General features: G+C 33.0%; 2 protein-coding genes across 2 annotated transcripts; one reads left to right on the top strand and one right to left on the bottom strand.

The window, feature by feature from the left end:
- The first annotated feature begins 3,380 nt into the window (after nucleotides 1-3,380).
- LOC111504290 (protein HGH1 homolog) lies at nucleotides 3,381-8,230 on the top strand. Its single transcript, XM_023158809.2, has 4 exons — nucleotides 3,381-3,962; nucleotides 4,021-4,774; nucleotides 7,871-8,032; nucleotides 8,090-8,230. The coding sequence occupies exons 1-4, from the start codon at nucleotides 3,875-3,877 to the stop codon at nucleotides 8,193-8,195; spliced, it is 1,110 nt and encodes a 369-aa protein (XP_023014577.2). The 5' UTR covers nucleotides 3,381-3,874; the 3' UTR covers nucleotides 8,196-8,230.
- A 2,652-nt stretch (nucleotides 8,231-10,882) lies between these two features.
- Cdk1 (Cyclin-dependent kinase 1) lies at nucleotides 10,883-18,708 on the bottom strand. The gene is made up of 5 exons (XM_023158810.2): nucleotides 18,562-18,708; nucleotides 18,289-18,436; nucleotides 13,134-13,455; nucleotides 12,761-12,984; nucleotides 10,883-11,405 (listed from the first exon to the last, which is right to left on the bottom strand). Exons 2-5 carry the CDS (start codon nucleotides 18,420-18,422, stop codon nucleotides 11,141-11,143), a joined length of 945 nt encoding a protein of 314 aa, XP_023014578.1. The 5' UTR covers nucleotides 18,423-18,436; nucleotides 18,562-18,708; the 3' UTR covers nucleotides 10,883-11,140.
- Between the last annotated feature and the right edge of the window lie 317 nt (nucleotides 18,709-19,025).

Genomic DNA, 19,025 nt, shown 5'->3' with positions numbered 1-19,025 from the left:
TGCAACTATCCGATGAATCTAATGATGTTAAAGTTCCAACAACTAATACAAATGAAGTGGTATGTGCTGTGAAACATGATTCAAATAGAATTCTACTTCGAATACTTCCAGTAAAATTGGTCGGACCATAAGGGATAATTAACACCCTGCCCTAGAGATATGTGACGAGACTTCGACAATGAGTCTAATTGATGAAACTTTAATGAGAAAACTTATTCTTAATGGTAAGCTGGAATCACTTTGTCTACAGTGAACAAACCGAATTGTTTCGCAGCTTGACAACTCAGTACGAGTCAACTTCGATATTTCTGGAATAGGAATATATTCGACGCTGTTGAGGATGATGGGTGTCAGAACTATTGAGAATTTATCGCTAATCTCGCAAACAATTGATATGGATGAATAGAAATATACATATGTAAAGACGTTCTCTTGAACGATATTTTCAACAAATCACGTATGATTCTTATCGGGCAAGATAGTGTACACTTGATAGTTACCAGATATTTTACCCATGCCACGAGATGTGAATTGGGATGGTGTCTGCATGGTTCTAACTCGGAAAGTAGTGGTTGCCAAGATGTTCACAATCTGCACATTTGCAATACTTGAATGCAAGATGATTATTACCCTCATGATCTCATTAAACAGTATTTTTCTACAGAAGCATTTGGAGTCATAATTCGCACATCTAAAGAAAATAAAGATGACAGAAGGGCGTTGTAGATAATGAAAATAACAAGAAAAATTGGAACAAGATATGATGAAGCTGGTCTTGTTTCGGAAAATGAAACAAAATTACTGAAAAATTGAAAATTAGATGAACAATATTTTCTTGTTTATCCACAATTTGTCAAAAATTTGAATACAAATACATGTATATATTGTTCTATATATTGCCGATTATCTGGATTCAGTGGATACTGAAGAAGAAGCTTTAGATTTTCAAGTAGTTCATCAACACAAATGAAATGGATGATGGAAAGACAAAGGAAACACAAAGAGTTTTAGGAGTTTGGTAGGATTCGAAATCTGATGACCTCTTGATGAAATTCAATTCAGTTGTTGATAGGCAGAAACTCCCTACGAAAAGACACGTTTTGCGAATCGTAATTTTCTTTTTGATCCGCTGGGCCTTATGGGATATCTCAGTGTAACTGAAAAAAATTTGATGCAAGACGTTCGGCGCTCCGGAATTGTTTGGGATGACCCACTTCCTCAGACCCTTCAAGGTTTTCTACGAACGATCCATACACTTTCTGAAGTAAGAATTCCACCATGTTTTTCTGTGAACATATCATCTGCTGATTCGATTAAGCTTCGCATGTTTTCAAATGCAAGTGAAGAAACGTTTACAACAGTAGCGTATCTGAAGACTTGGATACAAATCGAAGGCAAAAAATACAAACATTTTGTCTCTCATCGAATTGGGAAGATACAAGAATTGACGAAAATTCAAGATAAGAAATTGATAATTACTTCAAAAAATGTAGCAGTTGGAAGCTACCAGGAAAGTAAGAAAAAAAATATCGTGAACGTATTTTCAGTAGATGGTTCTATGGCCCAGATTTTCTAAAGAAATTTGAAAGTTACTGGCCGATAGAAAATCATTTCGAAGATAAATGTCGAGATTTATCTGAAATGAAGATGGAATTTGTCGTCATTACATCTTATGAAAACAAAGATTATCTGTCCGATATCAAAAGATTTCAAGGTGTCCACCATTAATAAGATCCAGTGCCCGGATACTTCTGTTTATGAAAATTTCACTTCATAAAATTAAAAAAAAAAAAATGTGATATAGAATGGAATATTTCTGTCGAAGAAGTGGTAGAGGCTGAGAAGTTGTGGATAAAAAACTTAAGTCCAAACTTTGGAGTAGACATATCCACTATCGAGAAGGGAAAAATATTAGACGAAAAAAACTCGGTTGAAGACATTGTACCCCATACTTGGAGAATGACTATTGATTTTTAGAGAAGAGAACAGATTTAGCAGATATTATGTGAGATCCAAGAGGTCATATATCATGATAATACGAGGCTTCTCTTGCAACAATATCATGGGAAATGTCGATATCAGGAAATAGACATGATTCCCAATGAAGTTCGACAACAATTTTGGGTAATCATTGAAAGAGCAGCAGTAAAATTTACCTTCGGATGCTTTATAACCTGCATATAATTCAAAGCAATTCTCAAAACACCAAATGGAAAGTTAGTTCAGATCTGAAACTTTTAGTTAATGTGGAAATGGATAATTTTGGTAGGTACGTATCTTGTGACTGTCGAAAGAAGAAAGGAAGGAATATTTATAGGTTGCATGCAGTTCAACCACGGATTCAGCAATGATGGTATTCGAAGAATGATGAAAGAGAAAAACCAGCAAAAATCTATTGTGATAACGGAACGAATCAAAGGAGAGCTGCAGGAGAACTTAGAAAAGCACTTCAAGAAATTAATTTCTCAGCATTTGATGATATAATGTGTTGAATGCATACAATTCAAAATAATACCAGAACTAAGTCCAAATATGACACTAGCTTGGACACGATTTATTGGATCAGTGTAGAGAATAATTGAAAAAGTTTTGTTTATACAATTCCCGAAAGATGAAACCTTGCTGAACCTATTTGCAGAAGCTGAATATATTGTTAATTCTCAACTACTAACTCACGTGTTCGTAAATCCAATTGACCTTAAACCTCTAATACCTAATCAATTCCTCCATGGATTTATGAACTTAAATGAAGTAGCATCCATATCTGATCCACTACAAGAAAATCTTTGAAACTTTCTATGAGCGGTGTCAGTGTGAAAGTAGCGATTCACATTGGATTTGAATCGCTCAAGATTAAATCCATTTGGAAAAACACTCTCAGGAAGTTTATTCCACAAGAACGCAGTTCTCCAAATGAAAGAGTTCCTAAACAGTGAAGTTTGAGGTGTACTGAGTTGAACCTCAAAACGATGAGTAGCCACAGTCCATCGCGTATTTTTGATATGTACCGCTCTTGATGGAATCGAATGTGCCAAGTCACTTTAACACTTTCTGTGAAAGTATCTACAGAAGAGAGACAAATCTCCAACCTTTCTTCGATGGTTGCAAGTGATGTTCGCGTCTCCAATCAGGCATACGGCTCTTTTCTGGATGGAATTCAGAAGCTTCAGGGTATGCTTAGGGGCGGAGATGGACGAAGGAATGTTCACCTAGGCCAAAAAAAACGCGAAAAATGGACAAATGGTAGCCGAGAAACGGAAAATAGTTGAACTAGTCATCCTCTTGGGAGATAATATTCCAACAAAAAATTTGAATATACGATAAAAAAGGGATTTAAAATTTTCGAACGGAACAATTATTATTTTTCAATGTTAACATCAAAATATCAGAGATAAATAATTCAATCTGAATTTATGCCGTCATATTATTTTCCTTGTTCATATTATCTCGGTGTACTTTTAGTTCTAACGTTCTCTCTTTCGTTTTATCAGTAACAGTGCAATTCTTGAGAGCTTGAGAGGAAAAATGTCGTATTCGACCCCGTGTTGTATAAAATATCTGTATCCGATTTGTATATGACAATCTTGAATATCATATACCTACTTGATATTTTTCTGTTATAGTAGTAGTGTTGTTATTTATTAATTACTGAAATTTATGTTCAATTGGGACTGCACAATACCAAAATTTTATAAATCTCTTGTACGGTCAGAGCAATAAGTTGCACCCTGGTTTTGCCAAAGGAAAGCGTTATAAGGAATGTAGAATGTTAGGTTAGGAGTAACATTTTACATTCATTTACAAAATATATCATAGCCTGCAAGAGTTAATTTTTTTTAATGAATACTTTAAATTACCTGAACACAAATACACAATGTCTGACGGCCTAACAGAATTAATAAAGTTCATTCAAATAGGTGCTCGATTGGACTTGAAAACTATTGCTGTAGAACATGTGTTAGGTATGGGATAAATGGTGATATGTTGATATACAGATATACACTCAAGAATTTTTTTCAGGATTGACTGGTTCTAAAGAAGGATTGGAAGTGATTGTAGATTGTCCACAACTCTTGGTTTCGTTGATCAGTTTGCTAGAAGATAAATGCATACCAGTAGGGAAGGACGCCAGTTTATGTTTAGTTAACATATCTGCCGATTCTAAAGGTGCCTCATCACTTGTAAACTTAGATGTTAAGAAACACTGTCCTCCACTCCAGAGACTACCAGAACATATTGTAATCCAAACTCTGAACAATATTCTCAATCCCGAAAGCCACATTGCTGATCACTGTTGTATGATTCTATCAAATCTAACACGACTTTCACATTTGATAGAAAACATAATTGAAATTATAAAGATGCGAGGAAATATTTTTGAGGAACTGATTAATATATTCACCAAAAATAAATACAATAAGAATGGAGCTACCTTGCATTATTTAGGGCCTGTTTTATCCAATCTTTCCCAAAGCCATGAAATCAGGAGATTCATTCTTGACCAAGATAAATGTGTAATACAAAGATTATTACCATTTACCGAATATAAAGATTCTCTTATCAGAAGAGGAGGAATCATTGCTACCTTGAAAAACTGTTGTTTTGAAGAAGAATTTCATGAATGGTTGCTTGGTGAAAAAGTTGATATATTACCAAGTTTGTTATTACCACTGGCTGGTAGTGAAGAATTTGACGAAGAAGATAATGATAAACTGCCTTTAGAATTACAGTATTTGCCAGATGATAAGGTTCGAGAAGAAGATCCTGATATTAGGTACATATAAACACTATATTCTTCATATATTTATTTTGTTTTTCTGTCGTTAGGTATATTTGGGAAGTAAAATTTGAATACATATTTCATCATTGTATGAATATTAATATTCTGGTAACCTTATGGCCAAATGATCTGATGGCCAAATGATTTGATGGCGATGAGTTCATTCATAGATGGTGCTGGCATAGTGAACCTCATTACACAAGTAGAATATGGAATACAGAATATCACTTTTTTCTGCTTCCTGTGAGCAGTCGACTTGTCTATTTCTTCCAGGTCTCTGGAAAATAATGCAACCTCAAGGGCTTATTGCCTTATTCCCCCATCTTTTTCATGACACCCATTCCAACCATCTTGTTTCCTATAATAGTCTATATAGGTATCTTACGTACGTATGTCACATTCTTCTGGATACAATATGGGTTGTACATATATTGTTTACCTCTTGTGATCCTAAGCTTCATATTCACATAAAATATGAGGTCCCTTTATTGCATTGCCTGCAGATAAGGTATCTGTTGCACTGCTCTATTTTGATAAGGTGCCCCCTTTCTCAGTATCCAATGAGTAGCCCTGTTATTATTATGAGCTGATCTCTACTTTGTTGAAGCATTTCGTCAGTAATTTTTTAGACAGCCCCTAATTTTACCTTGTTTGTTTTTTGGTACTCTTCAAGTTTCTCATAGACCTATTTCTCAATCTAGTTGCCTACCAATATATGAAGCTGAGGATCGTCATCACCCTGGCACCCTCATCAGCTTTTTGGTTGCCCATGATAACCGAGTAACCTGGTACTTGGTATATAATCAATCTACTCCTTTTCGCCAGTTTTCTCAGTTCCTCAGGCATTCCCGGACTATTCTCGTCACTTTTTAGTGCAGTCAGGCTGTCTGCGAAAATATTGATCTGCTCATTTTGTTGAGGCTTTGAATCAATATTTTGTGCGCAAGGCAAGATTGCATACATTTCAGCCTGACTACTGACCAAGCGGGTAACTGAAATAAGATTTCTCCCCGCACAGTATATTCCAGATCCCGACCCGACGGTTTTTGATCCGTCTGTATTCCAGGCGTTTCTGCGGAGCATGTTTTCGGTATGACTTAATTGTCCACTCTTCGCATTCTAAGACTTCAACCTCGTAGGTTGTGTTGAACATGTGGTCCAAGAACATGTTAGATGTTCATTTCTCCACATATCCTCAAATTTGTTTTGCCCTAACACATGTAGGTTGGCGAATTTTCTACAAGCAGGGAGAAAAGACTTGTATGTTTGGGAATAACAGGAGCAATGAAAATCACTTCAATGGCATCAAGGAAATCTTCCTCTTTCACATCTTGTAATAATGGGTGCTGCAATTTTTGTAATAGAAGTATTAGATCTGCTTCTAAGTATTAGATGAAACGGTAGAAGTGAAACAGTGTCTCAGTCAGATGTTTAGGGTGTGACAGTACGAGATTGGTAAGATTATTGGCCACCAAGATCACCGGACCTATCTCCTATGGACTTTTTTCCATGGGGTTATCCGAAACAAAAAGTGTATAAGCACAGACCATTTGCAAACAAATAACATTTAGAGAATACCATTTGGGAGTGTTGTCCTAACATAAGTCCCATATTTATTAAAAATGCCACAAAGTTTGTGAGTGAAAGGTCTATAATTTGTATAGAACGGGAAGGACAGCATACTGAATGATTAATTCAGGTTCTTCATTGAGATAAATCAATGAATGTTGTTTTGTTGTGAATTTGGTTAAAGTTATTTTGGTTTAATGTTATTCGCCCATCTAATGGAGAAAATGAAGAATATAAGATTTATGAAACTTACTCAAGAAGCATTATTTGCTTGATAATTACATCTAACAATTTACGTCGAATAGTCACACTGTTGGGCGCAAACTGTTTCAAAATATTTCAAACTCATCTGCAGCTAATGGGATACAAGTCTGCTAAAAAAGGAACACAAGTGTAATAAGAATGAAGAGAAATACGTGTATTTGATTACTGACATAATAACGTCCATAAATTGAAATTCCGAATCAGTTTTACAATGAAATGAAAAAACTACATGAACTTTGCAACAACAAAGATGAATTTCTGATGGTGTATTTATTTCTTTTTTGGTAACAGGCCGCTGAGGGTATTATCTGGGCAACATATGACATCGAGGTCTCCTATATTCATCAAAATTATAAAATTTGTATTATGTCTCGTTCGAATCGATAAAGCGAAAGATTCGAAAAATAAAAAAAATGGAAAAAAATCGAAGTGACAGTAGAGAGTCCAAATTTCGAGTAAGGGTATAAAATTGGAAACTGAGCAACTCTTTTCTTTTGCGTTTTTCGAAATTTACAAAAAAACTGATTTGACAGGTTCAGAGTAGCACGTGACAAAAGTAGAGGGCTGTTTTTTACTCATTTTTCAAGCACAAACTGCGAAGTAAAATTTTCATTATATCTGTTAGTAAAAAAACTTCCATATGTCACGAACTTTATGTGTGACACTGTATATGGACCCCTTAGTTTTTTTTCTATAAAAGTTGAATTTTCAATTTCCTTTTAAGAAAATTTTCAAAAAGAGGGATCTAGGCAAAAATCAATGCGTTCAATAGATGAGTGTGAGAAGTTGTAAGGATGACCTGCGGTCAACCGTTACTCTGATTATTATTTTTACTTATTTCATTTTTCTTCCACTCATGGGTAGGTACAAATTACACATAAAAAAAAGTATTGCCACTGAAATTCTCGATCAAATCAAAAATTGATAGTAAATGGAAACTTGCAATCAGGGTTTTCTGATACATCGATAACAATATTGTTTGTGCAAGTATTCTTAGTAAAAATGCAAAAAAAAAGTTTGGGAGAAAAAAAGTTAAAGTTGCTGACCGTCAAAATTTGGATATTTTTTTATCTTTATTGTGGGGCCCCTCTCCTGTGAAGGCCCCGGAGCAGTAGCCTCTAAATCCGGCTGTTTATTATTGAATCTGCCAAATTTATTGAAATATGTCGACACATATTTGGCCTTTCATCTATTTATAAATCAAATATTGACTGCCCATTGAAATTTTATTCCAACTATAATTATTTTTTATTTCAGATGTATTCTACTAGAGGCTATAACACAACTGGTAACTAAACGGGTTAATAGAGAATATATTAGGGACAAAAACACTTATGTCATATTGAGAGAACTACATAAGTGGGAAAAAGATAGGAAAGCTCTCGCCGCTTGTGAGAATCTAGTTGATATACTGATAAGGTAAGCTTAAAACATTTTTAGTTAGCAAATATTAATTTTTTTCATTTCATATTCTAGAACAGAGGAGGAAATTGGCGAGGATAACTTAAAAACTGTTGAAGTGCCTTTGGATATTCAAGAAAAATTCCAAAAAATGGATGAAGAACCATTGGAAGATGAATAGACTTATTTTTTTGTACAAATATATATTTTTATCAATCTATTCTCTCTTCACAATTTTGAAACCTACTTTCCACATATGAACAATTTCAATGGGGCTAGTTTTATGTTGAAGTCTTCGGATTTTATGCATAAATGAACAATGTTAATTGAAAAAATTTACAAGAAATTATCTTATTGAATTTGAGAAACTTTCAGCTTCTGGAAATGGTTTGGATTCATGTTGAATTAATATATTCACACAGCAATATTCACACGAGTATCTTTAAAATAATTTAATATCTAATATTTTTATAGAGATGCACAAGCACTATCGAAAAATCCTGAAAATGCTCAGAGAGAGGGTAACTGTTCAAATGAGATGATTTATGTTGATTTTGGTTAATAATGGAAAGTATAGTTCAAGTATTAAGTTGAACCTTGATGCGATGAGCAGCTGTATTTTGCTGTGTACTTCTCACATAATATATTGTTCTGGGTGGGATCCAGCAGTTGAATACTTCCGTGAAACTATTCACAGAAAAGAAGTCCCAACTTTTCTTGAATACTCGAAACTATCAAAGTTACTTATGTTTCAGTCTCCTGTAAGGTGAATGCCTCTTTTCTGGACACCTCTGTAGGTAATAACAGAGGTACTTAATTGAGTACCTGAATTTTGTTTGAAAAATGGTGAGTAAACTAGATCAGTTTTCAAATTAGCGTACCCACATTGTCACAAGTAAACAAAATTCAGGTACTCAATGAGGTACCTCTGTTATCACCTACAGTGAGTGGTGTTATATAATAATGTAATCAATCATTTTTAGTTTAATGTATCAGTTTGAAAATGTCCTTATTGGACGAAACTGCAGTGACGTTAGTTATGAATGAAAGTGGTAAAAACATTGAAAGTTTCATTTCTCATGGTGATTTCCTACCACGTATTAACAGCTACATCCATCAATTTATAATTTATCATCTTCGTTCTAAACTGTCCAGCTTTCTCAAAGAACGTTCTTCACAAGTAGTTATAGATGGTTCTCTCTTGGAAATCTCCTACATCTATTGGAAAATACTGGTACAGATCCAAAATTTTGGTTCACCAACTTCACACCTTTCCATTTGGATGTTCGAACCTTAGCTGCTTATGCCTATCTTCAGCATAAGCTTTATTGAAAATCTTTAAAAAAAAATCCTTGGGGTGACAGAATCCAAGTATACTTTAGGGCCCCGAAACAAATGTAGTGAGTGGACATAAAAAGTCTTGACAAAAACGTGAATCACTATTTCAAACTAGATAGTTATACTCACCTCAGCACCTTCCTAAAGCTCAAATGAGACCTTTGGAATATTGCTCCCATGGAAGAATAACTATGCTAAACTCCGCCAAGTAAATAAAGACCCTTCAGATATTATATTATATAGAACTCGGTTCCTATAATCATTCCTAGAACATCGAAGGAAGGTTGGAGACTTGTCTGTTTTCTGAAGATACTTTTAACGGGAAATATATGACTGATTTAGCTCGCCTGATTTCACCCAGAGACAGAAGTATGTGGCAAGATACTGCTGCCCAATATATTAAATTTCAATCAAATACACCTCAAACTACACTTTTCAACAAATCTTTCATTTGGAGAAGTGTTTTCTTGGAACAAACTTCCCGAAATGATTTTTCCAAATGAATTTAATCAGAGATTTAAGTACAATTCAAATCAGTAGCGCCCCATGGAGTCTCCTGCAGTGCTAGTATATCTCCATAAAAAAATGTTCTAGTTTTAGTAGAATAGAATAATTATCTGTCAATGTTGACCAGTTTATTTAGTTCATTCAACATTCATGACAAAAAATATATATTTCACTCAGTTTAAAAAAAGATGAAATAGTTGAAGCGTTTACAGAATTTTATAGCAAATAAATGCATTAGATTCAATTTAACCAATTAATCGGTGCTTATATTTCACATAAATCCTAAACTTTGGAATTTCAAAAAAAGTTTTTTCAGTTCAAATTATCGTTTCCATTTTCTGGAAATAATATCAACATATTTCACTTATTCAAATAACACTTTAATGTGAGATTTTCACTGGACAATTTACAAAATTGAAGCAGATTTGTGAAGTGTTACTTGAATGAGTTTTGGACTTTTATCAGGTTTGGGCCAGTTCCATCACATACATTTATCACACGCACACCAAGCTCAATTGATCAATATGTGTGCAGTTCCATAATTTGAAAAATTCTGCCTTCAAGCAAACGCTTTCAAATAATATTCTAAGACAAAATATCTCGATCTACTTCTCAGGATTTTATCAAATTATTAGACTGTAGTCATGTGCTTAGCAATATTTAGTTATAATTATGGATTTGAGTAAACGTTTTAGCCGATTAAACTTGGGGCACTCTAGTATTAGAAGCACAAATCAATAATTACAAAAAAGGTCATGGTTGCTCTTGAATTTCATAGAGACTGTTTGATAATCTATCATGTAACCTGTCATTGCACAAATAGGGATATAATTGAATATGACTAATCACAAAATAAAGTTTTGTGCTCCAGAGCATAAAATAAATACGGCAAACCTCAATCGATATGTGCAAGCACAAAAGCTTTCCTTATAGGGCCATAAATAAAATTGAGATAAATAACCAGTTCATGTTCAAGTGTGTGGACTCTAAAACATAATTTATAGGGAAAAATAAACAATGAAATGTTTTCCGAAAGTGTCAATATGTCCTGCATTTTTATTCATCTTACTGAGTAAAAACTTACAAAAATATATCCTAGGTCCTACCCCTTCGTGGAGAAATTGAAACAATAGGAACTGAATCAATCAGATTGATCAAGCGTCGTAAATAAATATTCAAATGAAATGAACTGAATACAAAATGCAAGAATAACAATTAAAAAAGTAATAAATATACAACTAGGTACCAATTAACTTTACGGAGAATATTGAGTATATACTATTAATTCTTTTCTTTCCTGTCGGGAATTATAGGTTTTACTGTAAGATCAACATCTTTAAAATAAGGATGAGTGGCAACTCTTTTGGCAGATATCCTCTTGGAAGGATCATATACCAACATCTCTTGGAGTAACTTTATTCCATCTTCACTGAGGTTTTTCAGTTGACTAGAAAGATTGTAGTTGGTCCAATGGGGAAAAGTAGCTTTATAATCTGGGAGAGATGATACACCTGGCCACAGTTCTTCGTTGGGAGTCTTCAAAACCCTAGAATATATTTTTAATTTTTATAAATGATGTATCGAGACTATCATCATCAGTAGTTATCATTGGGATCTTGTAAACATAGCCATGCACTCTTCTGGATATGCCATTTTTGAAAATAACAGATTTCAAATGAATATTTTGATATTTTTAGAATCATGTTTCGAAACTTTATTAAACATTTCTGCACGGATCTTGAAAATCCTATTATTGCCATCTATTAACACAGTTGAAACTTGGTTTTCCTTTCATCTTTGTCTTTGTTCCGATCATGATTTGCATTGGGATGAAGTTTTTTTATACTTGAGGAGTTTTGTACATGTACTAGAACATCTGACCTATTAACGTGGGTATGCCTCAAGGTATCATCGTAGAATCTTTACTGTATTTACTCTAAGTTATTAATGAATTTATCTGAAACAATTTTTTAATTTCCTGATGACACATCTTAGATAGTGTCAGCATAAAATACTGATAATCTATCAATGAAGGTGTGAAAAAGGGTAAAAACAGAGTCGGTGCAAATCTGTAAACGATTTGAGAAAGAAAAAAGTATGTAATAATCAGTCATAAATAGATTCGTGTAGAAAACAGATTTTAATCACACAGATGATGTGGTGCTGAAGGTTTTTCCGGGTTTTCCTGCAGCTGAAAAAGCAAATTTGCCACTGGAATCAATGAAGTCGCCCCGGAGCGCCAATTAATTTTTGTTGTTTCATAATTTTATGATTTGTATTACTTTCTCGATGAGTATAGTTTAGAATATATTTCTCAATAAATCAATCAAATTATTCTTTGTAGTGCCCAAAGAGGATGCAAGTTCAGTCATTGGACATTACTATTAGGGCTTTTCTAGAACAGAATCATCATTTGATATATTGCTCTTTTCCTTCATCTTGTTTCCTGTACTTGTTTATACAGGTACTTCGTTGGATGTTTGCTATATTCTTGTGTATGTTATTTTGTGTTGTTCATAAATTGTTTATCTTCTGTGATACAATGCCTTTCAGTCATATCAAACATGACATAAATAAAAAGATTACATAATTGAATTCCAAATTACATATTTTGAAACATCAGTGGTGTATAGTCTTAAGATGTGATATGAAAAATACAAAGTTTATAAAAGTATGAACGAATATAACAATTGGCAATTGATGAATAGGTTCACAATACTCATTTCAATAAATAATGATAGAAACCCACAAACAAGCTAAAAGCACCATCCATAATATAGTATAGTTTTAAATTCATCAGCTAGATAGCAAGATACGAACTGGTTTCATAAAGATGTTTAATTAATTTGAAAGATCCCAGAGATAATTGACAATACTCACTATACAAACAAATATTGTTACCTGAATATTCTGAATAGCTGGTCAATTTCAGAATCTCCTTGAAATAAAGCTCTTTTGGTTGACATTTCTGCAAAAATACAACCCATTGACCAAATGTCGATAGGACATGAATATCTAGCAGATCCTAGAAGAACTTCTGGAGCTCTGTACCACAGTGTGACGACTTCATGGGTATATACTCTCACTGGGACTCCAAATGCCCGACCCAAACCAAAATCAGCAACCTGGAAATTTAGAATATTTCATTGAAACCTTTGTCATATTTCTGACGTGTACATAAATGAGTTTGAAAGATAATTTCTCCTAACTTATAATAATTTATCTAGTAAAGGAAAAATTCAGAATTATCAATAAAATATAAAAGTTTCAATACCTTGATCACACCATCCGCAGTGATGAGTAAGTTTTGTGGTTTCAAGTCTCTGTGGAGCACTCTTCTTTGATGACAGAATAATATAGCTTCATTTATTTGATATAGGTAACTTTTAACAAGTTTTGGATCCATGAACTTTCCAGTTTCAATCTTATCCAAATATTTCCTGAGATCCATTGATAAAAACTCAAAAATAAGATACAACCTTTGTTCTTCCATCATAACATCTTCAAGTGAAACAACATTAGGGTGGCGCAATTCTTTCAGTAATGAAATTTCCCTGATTGCAGTTGAAGGAACACCTTCCTCTTCTAATTCTAATCTGCAAGCAAATTAGTCCTTACTTATTGCATTGTTCTCAAAAATGTATTTGCTGCAATAATATATATATATATATATATATATATATATATATATATATATATATATATATACATATTACATATATAATCAAATACGACACCACAATGTGTTAGTCAACTAAACTCAGGAATAAAATTTCAAAGTACGAGTACTACAATAAATATACAACATCTACTTAAGATATCACAGTTGATAGTCAATATAAAACACAAACAAAATACAAATATGGAATACAAAAAAAGTTTATACAGTCAAAATTTATATTATATAAAGACTAGTTCATTCACCCCATAGATGACTCTTTAACTTTCTTTTGAATAATGCAAGAGTGCTACATTCTTTGATATATTTTTTTAATATTAAAAGCTAACATTCCTGCATGGTAAATGGATTTCTCAGTACACTTTTTATTTTTAACTCCTACATATATGTTATTACGCGTTCTTGTATTTAGTGATGATGATTCTCATTGTATTCAATATGCCTACTCAGGTATGTCGGTGATAGGTGATTATTCATTTTATATATCATTATCATTGTATAGTAATATACGAGATCTGTCACAGCCATCCATTGCAATTCCTACAGCATTGCTTTGATTGGTGTCTCTCTTGGTTTTCTTAATATGATCCTCATGGCTCGGTTTTGCTGTTTTTGTAATTTATCCATTTCATTTTTATTGGCAGTATATATTATCGATGCACAAAATGTAAAATGTGGTAATATAAGTGTGTTATATATTATAATTTTTGTAGATTTTGTAAGTGTTGGCGAAATCCTTCCTAGAAAGCTAACATTTCTTTGAATGTTAAGCCTCTATCAATTAAGGTTCCAAGATATTTCGTCGCACTAACGCTTTCTATTTCTATATTATCAATATGGATATTTAAATGTCTGCTTTCAAGTTCATGATATCCCATTTTATTAGTAAATAACATGAATTTTGTTAGCAAAAGCGTCAGTGACAGAATAATTCGAAATTGGAGTTTCATCACAAATTGAAAATATAATATCAAATGCTTAGTACACAATTTCACGAAAGTTTCTGTAAAGAAGCTTCGATCTTAGAGGCAAATATTCTTTGGAAAGTTTCAACAATTCAGAATACATTATTTAAAATTCAAGTAACACATTATTGTGGGCTTTTCACCAATTTACAAAAATGCAACATGTGTTTCGTTACACAATAGCTACTCGTATTGTAGTTTTGAGAACTTTTTGATGAAAATCTACATAAAGTGTTACTTGAATACATTATGGATTTTCATAAGTATCGGCCAATTCCATCAATACCCTTAAAAAGTTGTGGGATTCAGTAGCCTTCATAACTCTTAGTTGAAGGATCATTCTCCCCAAAAATTCTGAAAATTTCATCAAGAATTCATGTTGCTGAAGGTCGCATTTTACAATAATTTATTGATTTTCGGAAAAGTAGATTTTTTGTAGTTAGATTTAGTAGGATCTAACATCTATATAACTATCAGATACATCATATTCTCAACTTCCCCTGTGAGTTTAATCAAAAACCTCTGTAGTGCAAAGTCGTAAGGACATATTTTATTCAAATTTATCCATTTCTTCGAAATTCAGTTTTTTTACATCAGGAAAATGACGTTGGATTAAGTAGTTGAAAAATTATTTTCCAGTAGCTTCCCAAATTTTTATGAAAAACATAAGCAACATAAATTTTCATGAAAAATTTAATTTGCTTATGGCATTCTACCTGAATATTATGCAAGAGTGAACAACAGTGAGACATTTCAATTTATCAAAAAAATATATGTATATATGTTTATGATATGTTTTTTTCGTTAACTAGTTATCACACCTCTACGAACGACAACCCTCAGACGTGTGCGAGCTAAGGACTAACGAGGTCTTAGCTTTTAACGTGTGATTCCTAACACGGGCAAATGACAAAAAAAAATTAGATTGACGAAATAAATTTGATATATGGTTATAAAATTGTAAAAGAAACAACTTCTTCAGATGACTTTTTTTGAAATACTGTGGAGTAATGACAGATGTAATTTCTTTGGAAAAATGTAATTCTATTACTAAACGAAATTTCCATGGCGACACTGTATATGTTGTGGGAAAGATTTTCTGGACTTGAAAACACTAGAATTGGAGTTCAATAGTGAAGAGTCAAATGGAAAAATGAAGGGGAAAGTAACAAACTAAGCTGTGCATTAGAAGGTATTACTGAATGGAATCCTCATATACATATTTCCTGACTGCATTCCCTGTTAAAAATTTTGTTCCCATTGCCTGTCACTATTTGTACAGCAGAACGATCTTTTTTAACTATTTAGAGATTGAAAATTCATTCAAGACACTCCACCCGAGAAAACAGACTGATTAATGGTGTTTTGGCTTTAATGACATTTCACAGAACATACATTTGATGTTCCTGAAATTGTAATATCATTATTTTCGGCGTATTGATTGACCTCGTTGATTCTGTGGTTGTGAAACTTTTGAATATTGACATTCATAAAGTATGACAACTGTCTAATGAAATCCATTTTTTTACTCGAGTTCTGTGGTGGCCGTGGTAGTAGACAGACGTGCTGATAACGTCTCTCCACAAAGAAGGTACGTGAATGCCATGTGCTAACGTGGAAGTGAAGTCAGGGGCCCCATTTTGGGGACCCAGAGGAGGCGACTATATAATAAATGACGTGCTTTATAAAAAAAAAACGAAAAACGAAAGTATGAAAAAAAACTCAGGGTGGCAGCATTGCTTCAAGCAAGACCGTTAAACTCTCTAACAAAGCTCCTGTCAATTATTGATAAGAGCAGCTTGGTAGAATTCGGTCAAGTGGTAAGCAACCGCCATTAAACAATATAAATATATAGAGAGATATTTTTCAACTCCTGGTCATATTTCATTGTATTTCTTTACTATCATTAATTTTAATTGGCAGTGATGTAAAGCTGACAGCAATATTTATACTTTTAATAAACAATAAAGAGGAAGATTAAACTGTTCAATCTTCCTCTTGAAAATGATCACTTAGTGATTGAAACATGTGTTGAGGTGTACAAATAAATGGTTTGGTGTTGAGATTAAACTCCAGTAATATTAATTTTTTTCACTGGCTGTTGACGAGAGTTCTGATACTGATGATACAGGTCAACTTTCTGTTCTTATAGAAGGTATTAACTGCAATAAGTGCATTCCATTGACAGGTACTACGATAGCAAATGATATTTATTCTGCAATTGATCATTTGATAGTAGAATATGAACTTGACTTTAGTAAACTTAGCAGCACAACTACGTATTGCACCCCTGCCATGGCTGGCAAACATTCGGGAGTAGTAACTAAATTAAAACATGAAACATTAGTAAATTTTGTGAAGTAATTACCAAATTTCACTGATTCACTGGAATTCATCAGGAATCATTGGCATCCAAATATTAAAAATGGAACATGTCATGCAACCGACAGCTCAGGCAGTTTTTACAAGATTAGGACGAAAAGTTTTCTGATGTCCCTTATTTCACCAAAGTTCGTTGGCTCAGTCGGAGAAGTAGTTTTAGAAAGATTTTTTGAATTACATGACCTTATTCAAGCTTTCATGTTAGAAAAAGGCAACCCAATTGATAACTGGTGGGTTGATTGTGCCTTTCTAGTAGATATGAGTAAACAGTTGACTAATCTGAACATCTCTAAACAATTACAACAAATATGATACCTGACATCAATGAGCTTGTAAAAAACTCAAGAAGTCAGGTATCTGGATCCTGGAGCTCAAAATAATTACCCTCTTTTATAACTTTGATTTGATTTTCAACAACCGTATATAATGTACAAGATAAGTAATTAAATAATATGTTATAATTCAGTACATTTTTTTATTTGAATCAGGCCCAACTACATAATCTGATTTTAATATACGGCCCTCTGCAAAATTGAGTTTGACACCTCTGCTCTAGATGTAAGAAAAAATGAATATCCTGAAGATACAAAGAAAATGCAAACAGGATTAGGGATAGCAGAGTATATTTTAAAATAAACTGGTGATCACTCAAACCAAGATGAAGAGAAACAAAAATTTTCAGCAAGAAATTTTATACAAAAACGAGAAAACTGAAAGAACATGCAATATTATTTTAATCAGATAACAAATGCAAGCCTAGCAAGTGTATTTCAACCAACTCTATGGAAATTGATCTTACCTAGATACCATTTCTGGGGAGACAGGTTGAAAACCAGGATATGATACTAAGCTGAATTCTTGGAATACACAAAATATATATTCACATAAACTATCAAATATGACACCTGGACAAATAATTCTTTTGACCTTGGCCAAAGGAAATATACCCTTTTCCATTAAAGGTGTTTTCAGAAGTAAACATTTATGGTTTGGAGAACGGAAAGGAATTACTTTCCAAAACGTAGATCGCCTAAAGATAGCTAAATACATAAACTTCATTGTTTGCATTGATTATTTAATTTGTAGTCAAATTTTATGAATATGAAGAGTTACTGACTAATTGGACTGTGCAGTAGTTTATTTGGAACAGTAACTTTTCGGAGAGGAATTTCAACTCTTCTATTCATCACACTTCATCAGATTTTTTTATTGATTTGTTTCCTTTTTATATCATGGATGGATTACTCAGAAACAGGATGAAATAGTGTTCAAAGAATTTCTTGTGCGAGTTAATGGCTAGTTATTGTCAAAGTTTTGATAAAAAAAGGTATAACTATGAATGGGCCATTTACTAATCTAATTGCAACCAAGAATTTGAAACAAAATGTGGTTTCCTTACTAACCTGATTTTTTTCATTGCAACCAATTCGCCGGTTTTCTTGTTTTGTCCTTTATATACCACTCCATAAGTACCTTCACCTATCTTTTCTATCTTCACAAAATCGTCAATATTAACGGTTCCCTTGCTGTTAGACATAGTTTACCTGAAATCTGAAAACACCATCTTTTACATCAATAAGCATTATTCCAAACCATCCATCAAAAATGTATTTCCTCACAACAAATGGTTATATAATTAATATTCCTAAATTTATTAGATATACACAGATACTTACAAAAACGCTATAAGTAAATAAAATAAAAAAACAGCTACAGCTAAAACTAACAAACCAACGTATTTCAGCAAATTCAAAAATGAATTAGACTTTTGACGTTGACAAAAGATAATGCCGCCTTTCCGATGCTAAAACGCCTGTCAAAGAGTGCATATTTTTGTTAGAAATTAGCACGAGGTTAAATTGAAAACTTATGCAAAACTAAAATATTACAAAAGCAAAGAAGGGCGACAAAAATCGATATTATTTTTCCACAATTCACACGTACAACTGAGAATTCACAATTATAACTGAAATCAACCGGAAAATGGTTCCAAAAGTTGCACATTTAAATTAGGTTTTTAGTCAAATGAGTGGGCAGGGATTTTGATAATTTGATGTCATTCATATTGCTCTGAAATATTCATTTGAAGGTGTATTGAGGTCTTCATCAGATATAATTGCTTTGAGGTTTCTTCGAATAC

This window comes from Leptinotarsa decemlineata, unplaced genomic scaffold (assembly GCF_025532065.1).
Source record: "Leptinotarsa decemlineata unplaced genomic scaffold, Ldec_3_MD MMD2_tig00026354_RagTag_RagTag, whole genome shotgun sequence".
Lineage (NCBI taxonomy): Eukaryota > Metazoa > Arthropoda > Insecta > Coleoptera > Chrysomelidae > Leptinotarsa > Leptinotarsa decemlineata.
This window is presented reverse-complemented; position numbering and strand designations above follow the sequence as displayed.